The sequence below is a fragment of the Trichomonas vaginalis genome, chromosome III, assembly GCF_026262505.1.
Source record: "Trichomonas vaginalis G3 chromosome III, whole genome shotgun sequence".
NCBI classification, from domain to species: Eukaryota; Parabasalia; order Trichomonadida; family Trichomonadidae; genus Trichomonas; species Trichomonas vaginalis.
The window spans coordinates 14,590,913-14,612,782 of NC_067205.1; the positions used below are offsets into that span (position 1 = coordinate 14,590,913).

At 33.5% G+C, this 21,870-nt stretch overlaps 10 protein-coding genes and 5 pseudogenes across 15 annotated transcripts, besides 4 other annotated features; 5 read left to right on the plus strand and 10 right to left on the minus strand.

The window, feature by feature from the left end:
• Nucleotides 1–2,255: part of a mobile genetic element that runs on past the window's edge.
• TVAGG3_0702120 (uncharacterized protein) lies at nt 491–913 on the plus strand (the record flags this gene model as incomplete). The annotated part of the gene is made up of 1 exon (XM_051243425.1): nt 491–913. One exon carries the CDS (start codon nt 491–493, stop codon nt 911–913), a length of 423 nt encoding a protein of 140 aa, XP_051090012.1.
• Nucleotides 944–1,414, plus strand: TVAGG3_0702130 (repellent protein 1 family; the record flags this gene model as incomplete). Its single annotated transcript, XM_051243426.1, has 1 exon — nt 944–1,414. One exon carries the CDS (start codon nt 944–946, stop codon nt 1,412–1,414), a length of 471 nt encoding a protein of 156 aa, XP_051090013.1.
• Nucleotides 1,463–1,699, plus strand: TVAGG3_0702140 (uncharacterized protein; the record flags this gene model as incomplete). The annotated part of the gene is made up of 1 exon (XM_051243427.1): nt 1,463–1,699. The coding sequence occupies one exon, from the start codon at nt 1,463–1,465 to the stop codon at nt 1,697–1,699; it is 237 nt and encodes a 78-aa protein (XP_051090014.1).
• Nucleotides 2,256–2,599: 344 nt separating the features above from the next.
• Nucleotides 2,600–3,382: a mobile genetic element.
• Nucleotides 3,383–3,535: 153 nt separating this feature from the next.
• On the plus strand, nt 3,536–4,303 carry TVAGG3_0702160 (e2F-like (mammalian transcription factor) family; the record flags this gene model as incomplete). The annotated part of the gene is made up of 1 exon (XM_001294369.1): nt 3,536–4,303. One exon carries the CDS (start codon nt 3,536–3,538, stop codon nt 4,301–4,303), a length of 768 nt encoding a protein of 255 aa, XP_001294370.1.
• A 309-nt stretch (nt 4,304–4,612) lies between these two features.
• Nucleotides 4,613–5,657: a mobile genetic element.
• A 335-nt stretch (nt 5,658–5,992) lies between these two features.
• Nucleotides 5,993–21,870: part of a mobile genetic element that runs on past the window's edge.
• Nucleotides 6,258–6,578, minus strand: TVAGG3_0702190 (uncharacterized protein; the record flags this gene model as incomplete). The annotated part of the gene is made up of 1 exon (XM_051243428.1): nt 6,258–6,578. One exon carries the CDS (start codon nt 6,576–6,578, stop codon nt 6,258–6,260), a length of 321 nt encoding a protein of 106 aa, XP_051090015.1.
• Nucleotides 7,504–7,908, minus strand: TVAGG3_0702200 (uncharacterized protein; the record flags this gene model as incomplete). Its single annotated transcript, XM_051243429.1, has 1 exon — nt 7,504–7,908. One exon carries the CDS (start codon nt 7,906–7,908, stop codon nt 7,504–7,506), a length of 405 nt encoding a protein of 134 aa, XP_051090016.1.
• On the minus strand, nt 9,103–9,530 carry TVAGG3_0702210 (annotated as a pseudogene). The gene has a single exon. A coding segment is annotated over exon 1 (428 nt).
• Nucleotides 9,629–10,578, plus strand: TVAGG3_0702220 (annotated as a pseudogene). Its single transcript has one exon. A coding segment is annotated over exon 1 (950 nt).
• Nucleotides 10,794–11,982, minus strand: TVAGG3_0702230 (annotated as a pseudogene). Its single transcript has one exon. A coding segment is annotated over exon 1 (1,189 nt).
• Nucleotides 12,242–13,201, minus strand: TVAGG3_0702240 (organellar and viral DNA polymerase type B; the record flags this gene model as incomplete). The annotated part of the gene is made up of 1 exon (XM_051243430.1): nt 12,242–13,201. The coding sequence occupies one exon, from the start codon at nt 13,199–13,201 to the stop codon at nt 12,242–12,244; it is 960 nt and encodes a 319-aa protein (XP_051090017.1).
• Nucleotides 13,266–14,566, minus strand: TVAGG3_0702250 (annotated as a pseudogene). Its single transcript has one exon. A coding segment is annotated over exon 1 (1,301 nt).
• On the minus strand, nt 15,415–16,242 carry TVAGG3_0702260 (uncharacterized protein; the record flags this gene model as incomplete). Its single annotated transcript, XM_051243431.1, has 1 exon — nt 15,415–16,242. One exon carries the CDS (start codon nt 16,240–16,242, stop codon nt 15,415–15,417), a length of 828 nt encoding a protein of 275 aa, XP_051090018.1.
• Nucleotides 16,982–17,647, minus strand: TVAGG3_0702270 (uncharacterized protein; the record flags this gene model as incomplete). The annotated part of the gene is made up of 1 exon (XM_051243432.1): nt 16,982–17,647. One exon carries the CDS (start codon nt 17,645–17,647, stop codon nt 16,982–16,984), a length of 666 nt encoding a protein of 221 aa, XP_051090019.1.
• TVAGG3_0702280 (uncharacterized protein) lies at nt 18,453–18,956 on the minus strand (the record flags this gene model as incomplete). The annotated part of the gene is made up of 1 exon (XM_051243433.1): nt 18,453–18,956. The coding sequence occupies one exon, from the start codon at nt 18,954–18,956 to the stop codon at nt 18,453–18,455; it is 504 nt and encodes a 167-aa protein (XP_051090020.1).
• On the minus strand, nt 19,190–21,732 carry TVAGG3_0702290 (annotated as a pseudogene). Its single transcript has one exon. A coding segment is annotated over exon 1 (2,543 nt).

Sequence of the window (21,870 nt, forward strand, 5' to 3'; positions counted from 1 at the left end):
CGCCTTACAATGCACATCTATATCTGTAAATGATATCATTGCTTTCAATCCAACTCTTAAAGTTGCATTTGCTTCAGATTCAAATCCACCGACAAATAAATTTGTTCCATGGAATGAACCATTCACTATGATAACGAAGGCAATAGAAGCTAGTGGAACAGTTACTATTACAACTGTAACCCAGCAACTATTTCGAATAAAGATGGATTTTAATGAATGTTTCATTCATCCAAAATCATTCTCTTTAGACCCTAACATTTATACAGAACTTGTAGAACATTATACAAACGAGGCTTTATGTTTTCCTGTTAAAGTTATGGATTGGATTCCTATGGACGGTTCATTCTCAAAGAATACAGATAGTTCAAGTGCAACATTTACAGCAGCTTATACGCCTATTAATGTTAAAAGTATTTGGGTACTATTTAGAAAGAAAGACAACTATTATGTTAATTTTGAGAACCATAAGTTTAAATATCTTCAGCTTTCCATGGGAGCTTATGGAAATATGCCTGCAGAACCCGAAAAATCATATGGACCTGTATTTTATGAAATGGTTGCGAACGCTTGCAATACAAACAATGATATGATAGGATTTAATGAAGATGTTATGAGGTCATTGGTGGATGATGGTAGTGTGGAACATAAATGGGATAGCTATGACAACACACATTTCTTATGTGGTTTTCCAACAGAAGTGGACTTTTGCTTCCAGCAAGGTCAAACATCTACTGCTCCAATAACATACAAATTGTCTGTTAAAGGACCTATTGAACTAGCAACTGAAAATGTACCAAAGCCACTTATTGGATTTATGAGGGATTGTTGCTTTGCCATTCAGGTGCGTGCTAATGGCATCCCCATAATAAGATTAGATGACTATAACTTAGCTACGGACGACAGTGAGGAATAAAGGATGAACGTTTATTTTTAAAGCTTATAAATGAGTTCTTCATCAAGCTCTCGCGAACCTTCACCATCTATGAAACAAACTTTACCAAACGATTATGGAGCACCTATTGAATATTTCTTACGAGCTGCACAATGGCAAAGAGCAGTCTCACCAAGGTTAGGTGTTCCACCAGCTCCTGTCAAAAATAGCATTTGGTCAAGTCCTTATATAAGATATGGTCTCCCACTAGGTTTGCTAGCTACAGCAGTAGCAGTTATGATGTTGAAAAGAAATAAAGCAAATGTTGTAAATAATACTGAAGTAGCTGAAGTTAAACAAACTCCAACACCTTCGCCAAAACCAACGCCAAAACCAACGCCTTCACAAGCAAAACCTTCAATGACTCCTGAACCTATGGAAGTACAAACTCCTGTTCAAAAGTCAACTCCTAAACCGACTCCAACATTTAAACCAGAACCTACTCCTCAAATAAATCGTAAAACTCCTGCGTTTCCTTACTGAAAAAATAACGTTATTTTTATTTAATATTAAAATTTTTATTTGATTGAAATGACGACTAAAGTCACTGAAGCAATGAAACAAAAGTTTTTGGTAGAATACATTAAATCAGGAACTATTCCAGAAGGTTTTTACATTCATACTATGAAGGATGGTAGAGTTCAGTTTAGAAAGATAAAGCAACCATTAGATAAAGAAGGAATTTTGAGAAAGATTAAACTTCATGAGGACAACATTGCTAAACTTAGGAAGAAGTTAGAAGAGTTGGAGAAAGGAAGAGAGTTATAAAGCAATGAATTCAACAGGGTGAAAAAAGAGGTGAGATCTCACCACTTCACCTAAATTTATTTTTGTGCTATGTTTTCATACGTGTGAATTCGTTAGTGAAGTCGTTAGTGAAGTCGTTAGTGAAGTCGTTTATGTGTCAGACGTGAAGAAAGCAACTAAAAAGAAACCAAGGAAGAGAGTTATAAAGCAATGAATTCAACAGGGTGAAAAAAGAGGTGAGATCTCACCACTTCACCTAAATTTATTTTGACAGTGACTTTGACTCTGACGATTGGAGCGACAGCAGCGATACTGAAGAATATGAAGTATTGTGTGAAGCACAGCAATGGGAGGAGTTGCAATACTTTTGTAAGTGAGAACGTTTATTTTTACAGTAGTGAAGTCGTTTGTGAAAACGTTAGTGAGGTGAAGTGGTTGGCGGCTTTGTAAATATTTAAGGTTAAGTTAGTGTTTGTGTTGTAAAATATACGTTAACGGTTTTGTAAAGTGTCAAATTCACATATAATGTGTAAGGAGGCGCGCAGTGCCACAGTACGCATGATATGTATATTAATTTTTGTAAAAAAGATTTTGAAACATCTAAATATTTTAAATCATTTGATTGAAGGGTTGGGGCGATGGGAACATGGGTGCAAGCTTCTTCCCATGTCATTTTACCTTCTTCAATCTGATTGGAAATACCAATTAGGTAAATTCGATCGACATACCCTTTGTAAGGATTCATTCTAATGAAGTACGTTAACAATCAAAATATTCTATAAGTGTCTAGTATGGAATTCAAAAGAATAAAGAAAATGGTAACGTAAATAAACGTATTATGAAAAAATTTATAATTAAAATGAAAAAAAGAAAAAATAATAAGTAAAGTGACTGGAAATGAAAATGAAAATCAGTGTACAGTTTTATTTTTTTCTCGCTGTGAAACGTATTCGGTCATTTTTTTAAAAATTAATTTTTTGTTAGAGATAAGAGCTAAAACTCGGTAAACAACTTCTTTATGTCTAGAAAATTCTATCTTGCCTTTTATTTTTTTCTCGCTGTGAAACGTATTCGGTCATTTTTTTAAAAATTAATTTTTTGTTAGAGATAAGAGCTAAAACTTTGCAGACAACTCCCCCATGTCTAGCAAATTTAACATTCGTCTCCCATTTTGATATATTTGGTTTAGAATGTTCGAAAATGCGTAATATGGTCATTAATATTAATTGAAAAGAACCTTGAATTAATTCAATCTGATCTCACAAAATATTTTAAATTACAAACTTTGTAGTTTGAATAGATAATTAGTATTAAACTCAAATAACTAGTTTATTTTTGAATAAAAATTATTTGAATTTATTCAATTTTGTGAATTTTCCTTCAAAAATCAAGTTTAAATATCTTATTTGCCATATAATTATAAATACAATGAAACATATTCGAAATTGAAAAGAATGACTTTTTCTGTTCTTTCAATCATTCAATTTGAATTTTGCAATATTGGATTTCTCATTAAATAGCTATTAGAAACAACAAGAAATTTAACTTACATTCAAATTTATTTGTGTTATATTCAATCTTCTCAAAACTTATAATTTTCGGCTATAGCATGATTATATGCTATATAATATAATAAACCTATAATAGTATCATTCTTCAATTATTTGAAGAGAAAACCGAAAAAATCTATTTTCCGTCTATAACACTCAATTAAAATTTTTACTATCAGTTAATCCTTTTAAATTACTAGAGCAGCTAAATGCAATCATCTTCAAAAAATTCGAATATTCACAAAATATTTCGGTTTTAGATAAAATTGTGAAGGATGATTCAAAAAAAGGTACTTTTATAGTTTTCATGCAGACAAAAGAATACACCTTTTCGCACGTAATCAAGAAGATTATTACTAGCATAAAATCAAAACCAGGTGAGCCAATTAAGGTCAACATTATTGCAGGTGAAGAAAATTGCGAAAAAAGGCGATTATATGATTTATTTAACGTGTTGTGCTCATTAGGTTTGTGTAACAAGAGTATTGGAAAGATGTATATGTGGGTTGGAGAAGAAAACATGCTAAGGACAATTCAATTCGAATACGAAAAATTTGAAACTGAAGCGATTCAAAATGAGTTTTGGGAATTCTTTAAATTACCAGAGTCACCACCGATCGGTCAACTTACAATGATGATTCTTGTCATTTTCCTCTTTTTTGGCGTTCATGAAATGAGTCTAAAACAAATATGTTTAGTACTCGCCCAAAAAAGATCTAAAATGACCGTCTTATTGAGACGTTTGTATCTCGCAGCCTTCTTTCTTGAACAACTAGGCTTGATATCACATTCCCTTAAAATTGGCTCATACCAATTGAATTTAGATGCAGATACAATAGTTAAAGCCACATTCGACGATATGAAAAAGCGAATGCTGTTTCCCATCAATTCTATAGAAATGCAACTACAGCGAATCGATAACAGCTTCATTGCAGAGCTCAAAAGTATGAGATATATGATCTTATTACAGAAAATGAGATTGGAGAAGATTCCTGTTACTTCAGCGATGGATGAAGAGCAAGAGTCGCCTAATATAGAGAATATTGTTCCTCAAAATCATGTTTCAATATATTAATTTTTATTTGTTTGATTAAAGTATATATATAATAGTAGATGCAATCAATAAATTATTTTATCCCATTTAAATTCAATCGAAACTATGCCAAAATCCAAAATTCTCAAAAATTTTTATTTGGCCATTTGTCCATTATTAAATATTACATAAACGTGATAACTCATCTGAATATCCGATTGAAAGCAGACATACTTTACAATCGATAATTGGACATTCAAGAATGTAAATAGAATCAAATGAAATGCCCGCTTCAATATTAAGCAAGCTACGATTCTTTGAATACATTTGGTCCAGTTTAAGGAATTTTAAGGGTGCACCCGTATGTACGTTTATTTGAGAGGAGGAGGATTACCCTCTCAATTTTGAGGGATTCGTTAGTTTATTTTCTCGATGAATATGCAATAAAATTTGATTTTTACCTTATCAATATACTTCATATAATATACACATGTTCATGTAAAAACTTTTTTCCAAAATCCTCAGGAATTAAGGGATTTTTGAATTTCAAGAATTTTTTTCGAATTTTTTCGAAAAAAAAATATTTTCAGAACAGCCTTAACGGCTAAGATTTAGGAACAATGTTAAGTATCAAAAAGAAAGGAGGTCTGATATAGACAACATATATCGTTGAAGGTTGAAAAAATCTCTAATATTTGAGCCAAAATTTCAAATTTTAATTTTTTTGAAAAAAGAGGCCACCCGTATGTACGTTTATTTGAGAGGAGGAGGATTATATTTTTGAAAGGGTGAAACATTATTGAATATGTTAATTATATAATAATATGTATTATTATAAAAAAGAAAAATAAAGCACGTTAAAATTTTTCTTTCTTGATTTTTTACAAAATCTACTTAGAATTATGCAAAATATGACTAAATAATTATAAATTTCAAGTTAAATTTTAATTTTGATAAATAATTTAAAATTTCAAAAATATCAAGTTCAGTTCGACTATGTATGTAGTAATTCCTCAATAAAGTGCCAAAACCCTATTAAAATATATGAACATTTTCAACATTTTAATGTTTTTATTTAAAAATTTGATGGAATATGAGCTTCAAACAATTATATTATGTAAATAAAAATAATTAAATATATGTATTTATTCGTATTACAACCGTAGTAAGTCGATTCTTCCTTTCTTCTAACTGAGGTTTGAATTTGATTTCGAATTTAAAGAGATTCAAAGGGAAAATACTAGCGGATAAAAACTACCTCCATGAAAGGGTCATAATGGAGTCAAGTTGTATTTTTTGATATTTTTTGCTTTTCGAGCCTAAATAGGTAGCCAAGATAATGCCTAAAAATAAGGTTCTAAATTCTGAAGTTTACATGATCCTCTCGTGTGCACCCTTAACTTGAGATTCGATTTTTTTGATCCAATTTGTGAATTTTTTTTTGATCGGAATTTCAATTAATTTGTTGATCAAAAATGACCTCACAATGTTTGATCATAAGTGAAGTCATCTTCATGGGTATTTAGAAATTCCAAGAGAAATTGCTTATTTCTAGAGTGTAAATCTGAGAAAATCGAATTTAAATATTCATAGAAACCCAAATCATTCTCCGGTTCGAATAATTCATCTGTTGCTTTTTCTGTTTTTTCTATGAATTTTAATAATTTGATTAATAAATCTTCATCAGGAAGAATTATTGCTGCATTTGTGATAAAATTCCATATTGAGGTAAGTTAGTATACATAAGTCGTGTACTGAGGCACTGCGCGCCTCCGTACACCACTTAGCGGTTTTGACACTTTACGAAACCGTTAACGTATATTTTACAATACAACCATAACACCAACTTAACCTTAAATATTTACGAAACCGTTAACGTATATTTTACAACACAAACGACAACACTAACTTAACCTTAAATATTTACAAAGCCGCCAACCACTTCACCTCACTAATGTTTTCACAAACGACTTCACTAATGTAAAAATAAACATTCTCACTTACAAAAGTATTGCAACTCCTCCCATTGCTGTGCTTCATATAACAGCTCATAATCTTCTGACTCACTTTCTTCTTCATATAGGTCAAAATCACTGTCATAGTTTATACCTGTAAGTTTTGACAAAGCTAATGAAACACGCTTACCGTTTGTATCGTATGCTTGTATAAACTTTCCATTATGCTTGTAGTCATAAACGCTCAAACTAACTTTACCCTTTCTCCCTCGTATCTGATAGAATGTATTTTCACGAGGAACGAAGAACAAATTCTTGAACTCATGACCGTTGTAGTTTGTTATCTCAATAGTTTTCGTCATTTATATAAAAATAAACTTAAAAATTAATGATATTACTACCTTCACGCGTATGAAAACATAGCACAAAAATAAATTTAGGTGAAGTGGTGAGATCTCACCTCTTTTTTCACCTCTTTTTTCACCCTGTTGAATTCATTGCTTTATAACTCTCTTCCTTTCTCCAACTCTTCTAACTTCTTCCTAAGTTTAGCAATGTTGTCCTCATGAAGTTTAATCTTTCTCAAAATTCCTTCTTTATCTAATGGTTGCTTTATCTTTCTAAACTGAACTCTACCATCCTTCATAGTATGAATGTAAAAACCTTCTGGAATAGTTCCTGATTTAATGTATTCTACCAAAAACTTTTGTTTCATTGCTTCAGTGACTTTAGTCGTCATTTCAATCAAATAAAAATTTTAATATTAAATAAAAATAACGTTATTTTTCAGTAAGGAAACGCAGGAGTTTTACGATTTATTTGAGGAGTAGGTTCTGGTTTAAATGTTGGAGTCGGTTTAGGAGTTGACTTTTGAACAGGAGTTTGTACTTCCATAGGTTCAGGAGTCATTGAAGGTTTTGCTTGTGAAGGCGTTGGTTTTGGCGTTGGTTTTGGCGAAGGTGTTGGAGTTTGTTTAACTTCAGCTACTTCAGTATTATTTACAACATTTGCTTTATTTCTTTTCAACATCATAACTGCTCCTGCTGTAGCTAGCAAACCTAGTGGGAGACCATATCTTATATAAGGACTTGACCAAATGCTATTTTTGACAGGAGCTGGTGGAACACCTAACCTTGGTGAGACTGCTCTTTGCCATTGTGCAGCTCGTAAGAAATATTCAATAGGTGCTCCATAATCGTTTGGTAAAGTTTGTTTCATAGATGGTGAAGGTTCACGAGAGCTTGATGAAGAACTCATTTATAAGCTTTAAAAATAAACGTTCATCCTTTATTCCTCACTGTCGTCCGTAGCTAAGTTATAGTCATCTAATCTTATTATGGGGATGCCATTAGCACGCACCTGAATGGCAAAGCAACAATCCCTCATAAATCCAATAAGTGGCTTTGGTACATTTTCAGTTGCTAGTTCAATAGGTCCTTTAACAGACAATTTGTATGTTATTGGAGCAGTAGATGTTTGACCTTGCTGGAAGCAAAAGTCCACTTCTGTTGGAAAACCACATAAGAAATGTGTGTTGTCATAGCTATCCCATTTATGTTCCACACTACCATCATCCACCAATGACCTCATAACATCTTCATTAAATCCTATCATATCATTGTTTGTATTGCAAGCGTTCGCAACCATTTCATAAAATACAGGTCCATATGATTTTTCGGGTTCTGCAGGCATATTTCCATAAGCTCCCATGGAAAGCTGAAGATATTTAAACTTAGGGTTCTCAAAATTAACATAATAGTTGTCTTTCTTTCTAAATAGTGCCCAAATACTTTTAACATTAATAGGCGTATAAGCTGCTGTAAATGTTGCACTTGAACTATCTGTATTCTTTGAGAATGAACCGTCCATAGGAATCCAATCCATAACTTTAACAGGAAAACATAAAGCCTCGTTTGTATAATGTTCTACAAGTTCTGTATAAATGTTAGGGTCTAAAGAGAATGATTTTGGATGAATGAAACATTCATTAAAATCCATCTTTATTCGAAATAGTTGCTGGGTTACAGTTGTAATAGTAACTGTTCCACTAGCTTCAGTTGCACTCGTTATCATAGTGAATGGTTCATTCCATGGAACAAATTTATTTGTCGGTGGATTTGAATCTGAAGCAAATGCAACTTTAAGAGTTGGATTGAAAGCAATGATATCATTTACAGATATAGATGTGCATTGTAAGGCGTCGCTACTGAACTTTACTTTAAGCTGAATGTTTCCTGCAAAAGCTGGAATAAATCGAATAGCTTCTAATGGAAAATTTCTAACAGGAATTCTTAAACGAAGCTTAAAATCAAATGATTTTCCTGCTGTAATTGGACCACTAACAATTTGTCCTGTTCTGCATGTTCCCGAATGACTCCATACATCTTCATGTCGAGTCTTTGAGAAAACATCTACTTTCTTTATTTGTTCGGTAGTTTGTGAGTTTGAAGTTATATATGCTTCTTCTCTTGCGTTGTCTTGAGAATATACGATACGACCATTTGCAAGGATTTGATATCCAGCAACTGCATAGAAAGCGTCATCGAAACCAATCCAAAATCCTGGTGGGTTTGTTTTATTGGAACCTGAACCAATTTCTTTATCTACAATAAATTGACCTTCCATTTTATACGTAATGAATGTATTGTAAAGGTCCAACATATTTTCACCAGGAGGTGAGAGATTGAATGTTACCCATGTGTTATCTTTAGCAGTTCCAGGTTGTGATGGAATCTTTGCGTCAGAATATTTTCTATTAGTGTCACCAATTTGAACTGCATTGTCTATGATATCGAAATATGAGCGAATCTGATGAATATGCTCTGCTGGAGTAAATTCGTTTAGCTGTTCGTTCTGCATGTATTTACTTCAGATAAAAATATCTATTTACTTCATTATTCTCACTCTTCTTCTTGGCATTCGTGGTGGAAGTTGTTTCTTGACATTTTCAATGAACTGTACATTCTCTTTTGTCTCAACTTCTTTCACTGGTGGGTCAGGGTTCTTTGACTCGGTTTGCTTTTCAATGAAATTCACGAACTTTGCAATAAGCTCTTGGTTCGTTATTGAAAGAACATCTGGCTTCTTTTCTTCTGGTTCTATTGACTTTTCAGTTTGAATAGAAGGTTTTATATGGGCTTCGCCCTCGGTGCCATGCACCTTAATGTTGTCGCTTTCTGCATTCGCTAATGGAACCTTTCTTTTTCTTACGTATATTTTACCATCTTTACTCTGACTTACGTAATAGAAAGGATGTTGTATTCCTCTGCGTCATTTAATATAATAGACTCTCGCTCTGATTTTGACAAGCTCATTTTACATCGGTTAAAGTTTTAATTTTGTTTTTTATCTGCAGTCAAATGACTCAGACAACCCTACGGACAAGACCCAAGGGGTCATAGATGTTGAAGCATTGAAGAAAGAAATTCGTGAGCAAATTTTATCCGAACTGAAGGAACAAAAACAAGAACAAAAGCCAGAGAGACCAAAGAGAAAACTTAGTGAAAAACAACTTGCTGCATTAGCTGCTGGAAGACAAAAGAACCCACGTTTGCTGGCGAAAAAGCTAGAGAAGAAGCTGAAGCAAAAGCTAAAGAAGCTGAAGCAAAGAAAGAGTAAATGGTTTATTTTTATCCGAATTAAATGTATAGACAAATACCTTTATCTGTTGCGTTCAGTAGTGAAAACCCTGACGTCAAAATAAAGGGGAACAGAGTAACGTTTAAGTTTCCAACAGACTGGATTGTGAACATAAATGAAGAGAAGTACATTGGCATAACATCTATGTATATAACACGTGCTTTCAGAAAGGTTGACTTTATACTTCAAGTCGAGATAGAAAATGACGAACAGTCTTTAAGCGCCCAAAACATTCACATATACAAATACTTTAAAGACGATACAACATTGCAACAATGTATGATTTCATTTAATGAGATGTTCGAGAAAAAGTTCAACATTGAAGTACAAACTTTACAGCCTTTACGTGAGTTTCTTGCACAACTGAAAGAAGAAGGTAGTCAGCCACAACTTATAGACTTTCATTATGAATTTAATGAAAATGAAGATGGAACACATGACTGTCAGTTTGTTATATATTCACCATTCAATGAAGTCGCTAAAGAGAAAGAAAATCCATTACGTATAAGATTTCAAATCTCTGAACCAAGTGATGATTTCAAGAATGTTTTCAATTATGATGCAATGCTTCCGAGGAAAAATGAATTTTCAAAGATTGTAACACCTGGTATTTGGGATAGAAAGCAAGCTATATTATATTCAAACTTAAGTAAGGGAGTTGAAAATGAGTTCATTGGTCATACAAGAAATTCACCATTCCAAATCCTAAATACTATAAATTAACTGGCTTCAATCGTGAGTTTTGGATAGACATGTTCTCACTCATGACCATAAATGCCCAGTGTTCTTACCTCCAGATGGGAAGGACTGTCTCTACATTGAAGCACAACTCTTAAACTCTACCATCGCAGTATTGTAAATGACCACATGGGCTTCGCCCTTGCCGCTAGTTTTATTTTTATCACGAATGACCTCATTGCTGACAAAAATAAATGACCTCAGAACTTCAACTTACGAATAAAGCTTGTTTTAGTCGTTATTGAGAAGTTAAACTTCTCTTCAAAGCAAGGTTGACATGACTTACATAAGTCAAATCCAATCTCTTGACCGTCATAAAGTGCTTTATAAAGTTTCATGACACTGAACTCAGAGTCTTTGTCAAATTTTCCTTGCGGAACCATTAAACCTTTATCTTCATTGTAATAGCATTGTATAGCTTCAGGAAACATTTCATTAGCGGTTAAAGCAATAACATCTTGCTTCACGCCTTTCATTCTGCAGTGAAATGCAACTTCATTTAAATCATTCGTGAGTAAGTCTATGTAAGTCTTCTTTCCACAAAATATTGACTTGTATGCTAAACTTTGTTTATCTTTTGTGATTTCTGCAAAGTCGCTATGAAATTGACCAAGGTTTTTACCAATGAGAACTCTTCCATAACGTTTCTCAAACTCTTCAGCTAAACGAGGGATATCTTCATTGTAGAGATGCATACTGTCCGTATCGCTATAAAAGATGTCCATTCCTAAGTCCTCAGCAGTACAGAATACTTCACATTATTCTCTTCGACATAGACAGAATGTTAACACCAAGTGGATAGAAGTTAAAGTGTCTGCAAATGCTTTTCGTTAGCTTGAAAATAGTTTTATCTGAACCATCCAAACCTTCGAACTTCACTATATGGTTGTAGTTTCTGATGGCATATCTTATAGCATCTTTGTCATTTACTATGGTTATTTTTGACTCAATAGGAGATAGAATAGTTTTGCCATAAATACTGTTCAGAATGAGCTTTATATTTTCTTGCAAAGGATTTCCTTCTTTCTTATACTTTAACCTTAACTCAAACAACTTCTTTACTTCATCTCTTATTCTAATATCTCTGTTTCCATCGTAATAGTATCCTTGCAACACTTCACATTTGACACCTTGATATTTTATGAGGTCTTGTAATGTTATATGGTCAACATACATTAAACAGCAAGTGTTTGAACTTCTGGGAACGTTAAGTTCTGGATTTAGTTCAGGGTCACAAACTATTAAAGGAAAGTGTCTATGTATTCCAATCTCTGTTATCTTAATGAGAACAAAGAAGCCAGACATAAACTTTTCACCAATGGGTTCCTTTTGGTCGTCATCGAATAAATGTCTCATGAGATACTCTGTGCTTAACATTTCTTTCTTCATAACCTTTGGAATCCTTCTAAAGTATAAAGTCTTGCTATAGCTGATGGATATAATGAAACAGCGTCGAAGTCAGCAATGAGTTTCTTTTCGCTCTTTTGTTTCATGTTATCTGACAGCATACATCTTCCACCTTGAATACAGCGTGAAATAAATTCTCTTGGTTTATTTGAGAGGTCATATAAATTTCCATTCGGGAAGTACACTCTGTTCTCAAATAATTTGTTAGCAATTGAACAAATACTAACGTAGTCATAAACGTTTAAATCAAATTCTTTAATATGTCATTGCGGAACTTAACAAAACCTTCTCTTAAAATTCTTACATCTTGTTTGCAATAAAATGAGCTATATTTTTCTAAGTCGAAGTGGTTTTCATCTATTCTGCAACCTTTGATGGAATCTATGTTTTTCAGAAATGTATCTGCATCCTGGATAAACTTACATGCTTCAGAAATGACACCAGTTCTGTTGTCATTTGCTAACAAAGTACTGCTGTAGTAGTTATATGGAAATACTTCTTTCGGTCCTGTTTGTAAGTTAAACATAGCAGGAAATAGTTTAAGCTTCTTATTTATAACACTGTAAGAGTCTTTTATAATAATTGCCCGTCCTTTATATAAACCAGTTATTTGCATTGTTCGTGAACCTTTAATGATGGGAGTTCCTTTCACTTCTGTCATGTGTCTTAAGATGAAGTTTATATCATAGCTGAGGTTATGGAAATATATTAAACTCTTGTCAGGAAGTCGCTCCAAAAATTCTGTTGCACAGTTTTGACCCCATATGCTTTCACTCACTGAACCATCTTCACTGTCGTAACAGATGTTAAAAGCTTTATGAAAGCCGTCTGTGCTACACTCAAAGTCAGCAAAGAAAACATGCTCAGGAATGAACTTACATTTAGCTTTATTTACTTCTTTTGACTCTGCTTTCTTCTTCAGTTGTACACAATACTTTGGAGCATATGTCAAATCTTTAAATGGTGCAAGGTTCTGTTTATATAAGTCAGTCGTATATGTGAAAAGTTCTCCATAAGAAATAGGTTCGAAATATTTGCACTCCCACAATGTTTTCATAACATCCCATAGCGGTGTAGTTCTATCCATGCGAACTACATATTTATCTTCTCTCTTTGTATAAATCTTCATCTGTTTCTCAATGTTCATTCCACCACACTCCTTCAAGATTTCTATATAGTTGCGAATGAAATATGTTGTCATTGGAAGTCTTTCATTTAGCATGTAGTGGTCTTCAACAAGAAGTAAGTCAATAGTTCGAACAGTTTCACATTCTTTTGGTATATCTCTTTATTTCATTATGTCTTGAGTCATTGAAATAACCAATGGTAACATTAAATGCTATACCTGTTGCGTCAGAAATTTCTTGTACTTTACTTTGAGGAAAGTCTCTAACACGAATGACTTCTCTCATGTGGTCAATAGTTTCTTCATTTACTCCAGCCTGAATGCAAGCATAAACGAAGCAGTTATCTTCTGTCATAAGTGTTGCAGTTCTTTTGTTCAGTTCATTGAAGATTTGGTAGCGTTCAAGATTTATAGGTAATGTGCAAAGATACTTCCAGAACTGACCGCTTCTCTTCTTATAAAACTTCTTTTCACCATTATCTTTCCAAAAGCTTTCTATAAGTGCTGGGTTTCCTGTTTGCTTAAGAGCTTCCAAAATGGCTTTCTGGTCATTTGTCAGTGTGCTTTCATCTCTATATGGTCTCTTTTTTGGTTTGCCTTTCTTTACATCTGACATCGTTAAGCCTTCATATTCTGTTAAATCATACATCTTTATTTCAGTAAGATTCTTTATGTTTGTCAAGAAGAAGTCATAGTGCATTTCAACAATACCTGCAGCATTTGCTTCTATCTCTGATATAAAGTTCTCCTTCAAGAGCTGATGTAGTAATGTTCCAATATTATTGAGGTTTAACGTAGAACATTCATACTTTCCACCAAGTTTATAACATACCATCCATCTTTGTTGGGAGTTTATTTTAATCTTCTCTAAGAGTCTCATGAAAACCTTACCGAAATGTTTGTGTAAGTAGTCTCTGTTTGGTTCATCTAAAGCTTCGATGTTAAAGTCAATGAGTCTATTGCCTGACTTCACATTTCTCTTCCTATTCTCTTCATCTTTCTTTAACCATCTCTCACCTTCTTTTGGTTTGTCGTCAATGGAACGAATGACATCGTTAGCTTTGCGAACTTGTTCTATAGCGCTCTTAAACATCTCTCTTCTCTGTTGTTTCAGTGTGTCGTCTCTTCTTCTTGTTTCACCAACGTTTGCATTTGTTATGTCAAACATTTCTCTTCTTACTTCATGAGGTACTGAACGTCTATGATATAAGTCAATAGCAACGTCATTTAAAGGAAATGCTCTTGCATGGACTTCGTCCTCGCCGCGTTGCGGCTTTATGAACTCATGAATTCTATCATAACTTATTCACCATTGTAGTCTTTAATGAAGTCAGCGAGTGCTTTTTTGTTTGTTGCGTAATGCTTTGCAACATCTATATTAGCTTCTGTAAGAAGTTGTTTTATTTCCGAGTGTTCTAACTTAGACAACTTCCGATACATCTTTAGTAGGAAATAAAAAAATATTTTTTTGAAAAAATTAGATTAGATTTTTTAAAGTTATTTTTCAAAATAATTTAATATTTTTATTTTAATGAAACACATGCAAGATTGCAAGTTCTTTTCATACAATGCTCTCGCTACTGCCATCAAGAATGAGTTCAATAATGCTTCAAATGTTAATGTTATCTTTAACAAGAAGTTTGTGAAAGAATCTAAGTTTGGTCAGTATGTCAGACCATTAGCTATCGTCATTGACCGCAAACGTTATACTTCACAAGAGTTAGCAGTAGTTTTGAAACAAAAGAGTTTCTTCGTGAATGTCAAAGATACTCATTATACTGTCATAAAGAACTCTAACATTGACTTCTTCAGTATTGCTTTAAATCTTTCCGAACAGAAAGAATATAAGAAGGGTGAAACATATGTGAAATATTATCCTTCATCTCTGAAGACAATAACGAACAAAGATGTTATACAGAAATTCTTACCAAAGGTTGAAGAAGCTTCTATTGACATTGACGAAGAAAGTGAAATGGTTGAAGAAATTGACCCTGACGTCATTTAAGCAAAAATATATTTTTGGTTAGTCTTCATATCGATATTTTACAACAATTCCCCAATGTATAAACTTTTCATACGCTTTTTCATAAGCTTTATATACCTTCAGAAATTTTGCATAATCTTTAGAAGCATTTAGATATTGTTTAAATGCTTTGTATGTCTTCAGAAATTTTGCATAATCTTTTACATGTTGTTCGTTCTCTTCTTCTGTCATGAGTTCCGAATATTCTAAATTCATGTTCTTTCATATGAGATAAAATTTTATAAAAAATATAGCTTAGATTTTTTTATTCTTCCTCTTTGAAGTTATCGAAATATTCTGTTATTTTTTCCTTCAGTAATGTTAAGTCTTCTTTGAATGTAAGTATTGTGCAACCTTTGATGTCATAGTGTGTTTGAGGAAGAGTATTTTTGACAATTTCCTTTATTTGCTCATTCGGTGTCATTGAAATCGGTAAGTTTTCACGATAGAACCAGTTTCTATCAGATTTATATATCTTAGCTAAGTCATAAAAGCTCTTGTTGTTTCTTCTCACTAAATGCAACATAACCATATCTTTATCTTCTTCATTTTCCATCTCTTCAGTATATATCATATACTTATAACTCTTTTCCTTTCCTTTTGGTACCGAACGCGGTATTCTTTTCTGTATGCTTTTGTCTTTGGATTCAATGACTTCATCTTTTGCTTGAAGTTTCTTTTCCATCTCTCCACGTTCTGCTTTATATAGTTCATCTAACATCATGAAAATATAACAAGCATAACGAGGTGAAGCCCACATTGCTACAGCATTTACTAAAAGTCTATGAACATAATATCCTTTCAAACCAGGAGCCAAATTCGTGCGATTTTCGTACGGAATCTCTTCTCTCGGTTTTCCGAGGGAAGCAATCATATGAGGAAATTCTTCTAAAAGTTCTTTTGTCTGTTGGTTTTCAAACCAATGATATGCTTGCTTTGTAGAACGAAGAGCATTCATTATACTTTGCATTTGGTACATGTCATCTTTGACCGAACGAATGAGGCGAAGTTGTTTGTTATATTGTATGTATTCGTATTCTTCATTTATGGCTTCATGAACGATAGCAGTTGTTGTGTTCTCTAATGTTGACATTTCTGTTCTTACATACAAAATAAAAAAATAAATAAAAATAAAACTAACTTTATTTTTCTGTGTTAAAGAAATGTTAAAAATTCATGGTTACATATGTGAAAAGAAGTCACGAACAAATGAAGGTCATAAGATTCAGCACATAATTCTGAATTGAATGGTGTGTCATACATGTCAAACCGTCAAGAATTGAAGGAGATACGAGGCTATAAAGATTTTGGATATTTTCTGACACACACCCTGAGGGAAAAGTGACAAAACATGACGATAGAAAAAGTGACAAAATGAGAGAAAGTTGTTCCTCGACCAAAATACAATCATGTTGAAAAAGTGACATTTGTAAAGTTGGACGATAGGATTTCCTGAAAAAGTGCAAGACTTGTCTTGAATCAGGACAAAACTTTACAAAATGTAAACTTTACATAACCGTTTCTATCGTACATGATATTTAGTTGACATTGTAAACTATCTTCATGTAAAGTATGGCGGTTTGAAACCGTCGGGAACCTTCACTTTTTTGACGAAGTGCGAATCTTCACTTCGTGTCATGATGCAAAAATAAATGGTTCATTTACTTACAATATTTTTGTACAAAACGACCCCAAACTTTTAACTTCTTTTCTGCAGCTTCTAATGCTATCTTCATGTAAAGTATGGCGGTTTGAAACCGTCGGGAACCTTCACTTTTTTGACGAAGTGCGAATCTTCACTTCGTGTCATGATGCAAAAATAATGAGTTCATTTACTCACAATATTTTTGTACAAAACGACCCCAAACTTTTAACTTCTTTTCTGCAGCTTCTAATGCTATCTTGGCGAGTTCATATTCTCTAAATTCTCTCTTTAAATCTTCTTGTTCCCATTGGTCTAGTTCGTATGGAGAATCTCTATAACCATAACATATCTCACGTTCATGTTCTAATTGTTTTTCGCACATTTTTCCAACTTCTTGTTCGAACAAAGGTTTAGCATTCTCTACTGTATCTTCGAGTTCTTCTTCATCTAATTTCTCATGAACTTTCTTGTCTATGGAGTCCATAATATCTTTGACATAAAATGCATACTTTACAGAGCACCATTCAGCAACAAAATGAACGAAGTCAGGATGTATGTAAATACCTTTGAATTCATTTATAACACCCTTAGTAAGCTCATAAAATGCTTGTTTTGAGGTTGAGCCACTTTTGGCTCGACCGTATTCTTTCAACCAAAACTCAAGAATTTCCTGCATTTTAGCACTATTGAGAAATCTGTTTAAATGGTTTAACTTTCCTGCTTCTCTTGCCATCTTTGTTGCATTAATGTAACCATCCTTGTCTCTACGTAAGACTTCAATACCGTTATAAGTGCCTTTTGTGAATGTTTCGCCATTAGATTTGTTAGTGAATGTTTTTGCTTCGACTGACATTTCTGTTCTTACCTACAAGATAAAAAGTTAGAAAAAAATAAAACTAACGTTATTTTTTCTGTCTTAAGGAAATTCATGAGGGTAGAAATGAGGTTAGAAAAGTGGTTAGAAAACGTGTTAGATCTAACATTCTAACATAAACTTTATTTTTGGTGTAAATAAATGGTACCATTAATGATATCATGACTGTTCTCGTTCATGTCTGATTTACATCTAATGAAAAAGTTTAGAAGAATTTTCTTATTCTTTCTGGCATATTTTTGTCTTTCCAGTACTCCCGCTCTAATGGTCCCAGATGTGTTGGCTTCGACTCTCTCAAGTTCTTAGATGGTATAACATCTTCAACGCCTCCTTCATATCTTACTTTATAAGTGTCATCGTTTGTGTTATAGCCAAGTATTTCAATAACCACTCCTCGCTTTGCTTCGTCAATGGTTTAGCAAGTTTGCCATTACTACTTTCGACTAATTTATGACGAGGGTAAAATGCTATGGAGTCGTCAGCAGCTTTTATAAGATATCCATTACCTTGCGTTGAATCTACTATATAATAATTTCGACTTAACCTTAAACGTTTCTTTGTCAACGGTTTGTCGTCAAGAACTACACGAACTTTTGTCCAGGAATGAGAGTAAATTGTGTTGAATTTCTGATATTTTGTGTTTGGCTTCGTTTCTTTTGTATATACTTTTCTTCTTGTTGTTGTGTCATTGAATTTGGTGTATGTCCTGTTGTAGAATGTGTTGAGGAATTATATACTTCGAGAAAGTGTTTCATTGTTTCTTCGGTAAAGTCTCGCTCTTGATTTAAATCTCTGAGAGTCTTATGAAGCGGTTTATGATGCCGAGTATGTTATGGTTATGGTCTTCAGTAGTGTAGTGAGTTATGTTATGCTTAATGAGAAAATCTGTGATTTCATTGCTGAGGTATGCACTGTCTTGGTCTGATGTTAAAGTACTTGGGCTATGTTCTGCTACAAACTTTTGTAAAACTCTTAACACTTCACGAGTTCCTTTATTCCTCATTATATACGCAAAAGCTTTGCGAGTGTTAACATTAATGAAGATGAGGAATGGTTTATGTCCTCCTTTTCTGCTTTGAATGAGAGTGTCAAATTGGTATGCGTCAGGAGTGTTGGAGTAAATTGGTAAAAAGTAGTCGTAAGGGTTTATTTTTGTTTGATGTACAACATTTTTGTCAAAGAACTTTTTAACTTCAGCTCTGTTAGTAAATCCCCAACTTTTTGCTGCTTCATTGAACTTCTTAAATGACCTCCATGGATGTTGTTCGAATACTTCTTTCAAGCTCATTTATGTAAAGTTAAAGATTTCATTGAACACGGTACCATGCGAATACAGTCACAAATGGTGGCATATAATCTGCACCCGAGCCTGTTGGATTTGTTGTGAAAGTGTGTGAATGATTTCCTCCTGGTTCAGTTGGTCGAAAAATCTTTTTTGCTGAATTGTTATAAGATGGAGATAAAACGTCATTGCCAGCTTCATATTCTGAGTTGTATAATGGGTGGTCTCTTAATGAGTGGCTATGGTCGCCAGAAAAGTTTGTAGTTCCTGTATGAGTGTGGTGGAAGGTTTGCTTCTTTAATTTTCTTCGAACCTCCTGTTTGCTTTGAATATCTAGCACAGTATAAGAATTTATCTACAATCTGCTTCCACGTACCAAAACCTAAAACACTTGCTGGATTTGTTGAGTTCATTGACGTATAAATAGAGCCTATAGGATATAATGTTTGAAGTATTTCAGTCTTTAATGTTTGAAGCTCTGTTTTGTCTGCTTTCTTATCTAACATTGTTGGTAGTTCATATGCTTCAAAGTTTCTGGCATGACCTTCGATATTCCTGCAACTGTTATCTAAATTGTTAAGAGTATCTTTTACGCTTGTACTTGGATTTTCTAATGGTGCACTTGAACCAAGGTATAGTTCAATATTATGTCGTCTGCTCTAACAGTAGTGAAGGATTTATGTGTATGGTTCTTGTCAGCTTTATTATCATATAAATCTTGAGCAGTGAATTTAACATTATTTTCATCGTCCATGACATAAACATTTTTACAGCTAATTTCTTTCTTCGTTGTTATGTTTTCATTCGATGTTAAACCTTGTGGAAAGTTAGGAGGTTTATAATATAAAGCAGCCGCGTGCGGCGGGGCTCCGCCCTCCCCACCAGTTCCTTCAACCGTTCCTTCAATACTTTCTATAGCAACAGTTGAGAAGGAGTTATGTGTATGTTTTTTATCTGCTTTTTATCTAACATTGCTGGTAGTTCATGTTTCAAAGTTTCTGACATGACCTTCAATGTTCATACATTTACTATTTAAGGAGTTTAGTGTATCTTTTACGCTTGTACTTGGATTCTCTAATGGTGCACTTGAACCAAGGGTATAGTTCAATATTATGTCGTCTGCTCTAACAGTAGTGAAGGATTCATGTGTATGGTTCTTGTCAGCTTTACTATTTAATGTAGCTTGAAGTTCATTTATATCGGAGATATTGTGTTTATGAGATTTCAAAACTTTGTTCGTTGCGTCAAGTTCATCTTTGTCAGCTTTACTTTTAATAGCATCTTCAAAAGTTATTTTTGCCTTAACTCTCAATGTAAATCTTGGTTCAACTAATACACCGTTAACAAAGAAGTATGAAGCATAAATTTCATTGTTATAACCAAATGCTTCTGGTGCTTTACCTGTGTCATACTGTACAGTACAGTGTATGTCATAACCTTTAGCACGAATGAATTTATATCTTCTTTCATTAACATCTTCAGTGCTTATTTGTTCATCCTGTGTTAAATATCCATGGTAGTCCGTTATAATCTGTTCGTCTGAACTTATATAATGAACATGGTTTTTATCTGCTTTTTCGGCTAATTTCTCTTCTATCTCATTTATTTCAAGTTCATGCCTACCACCACCTCCCGAAGAAGTATTTTTCTTCAGCTCTTGAAGAACGTCCACTTCGCCATCTTTGGTGTCAATAATGAGACTTTGAGTTAAAACCTTTCCTGTCTTAATGGATGTTTGTAAAACTTCTTCTTCACCGTGTTCGGGGTCATGGTCGTCATCATATCTTGTGAAATCAGAGATGTTGTCATACATTAAGCATATCTGTCTCAAAAGTTCTGCTATTTGAAACTGGAACGAAAGATATACAGAACTTTCATCATCTCCTAAAGTCAAGTCTGCTTTCTTAAGTATTTCTTGAATGTATGCAATGAGAACAGAGTACCTTGGAAAATATTCGAACAATATTTCATTAGCTGTTGGTTTTGGTGGTTCTTCTGGAGTTTCTGTTGGAGTTTCTGCATCTCTTGACTTCAATGCTCTTGCTCTCAAAGACCTAAATGTTAGAGCACCAGGTTTTACAAAGGACTTTATAAATGCTTTAATAGTTCCTGGTAAGTTATTGTTAGCATTAAGTAAGTTCCTTATGCTTCCATCATGTACGTCCATAGCACTATGTAAAAAATCTATACTTTTCTTGTAGTCAGCAATAGACTGACTGTGATTTTTTAAAGATTTGTCAATACCTTTAAGCCAATCTTCATGCATGTCTGATACTGAGCCAAGAATATCATTTGCTTCCTTTAGTGTATTTTGTGCTTCTCGTAAAGTATCCAATCCCGTACGTGCATTGTTTGCTATACGTCTTACAGTATCTATTTGACTCCTTGTTTCTTGCATCCAACCAGATAAAGTTTTAATAGTATCCGAACCATTTGAAATGAAGTTCAAAGCATTTTTAACGTCATCTAAAACTTCTTCACCAAGTACTGCCCATATCTTTCCGATTTGGTATTGAAGAACTCCATATGAAGCAGCTGTTAAACCAGTATTTATAAGGTTCCATATCCATGATTTAGCAGTTTTTCCATCCTTTCCATCTTCACCATCCAAACCGTTTTCGCCTTGAGGTCCTTGTATTCCTTGTATTCCTTGTGGTCCTTGAGGTCCGGTGTCACCCTTCTCTCCTTTCAGTTCATCTTTATGTTCGTTATAATATTCTAATGTCATAAGGTGTACATCATTACTGCTACCAGCAACGCCGAGAATTTGTTTCTCATTCATGACTAAATTCTTTAGGCATTTAATGTTGTCGTCAAATCGAAAGCTCTTTAACAATTCAATGAGAACATTTAATACTTTCACTAATGAGGCATCTACTGTAGAATTTATATATTGCACCGTTCCATCATTTATGATGGG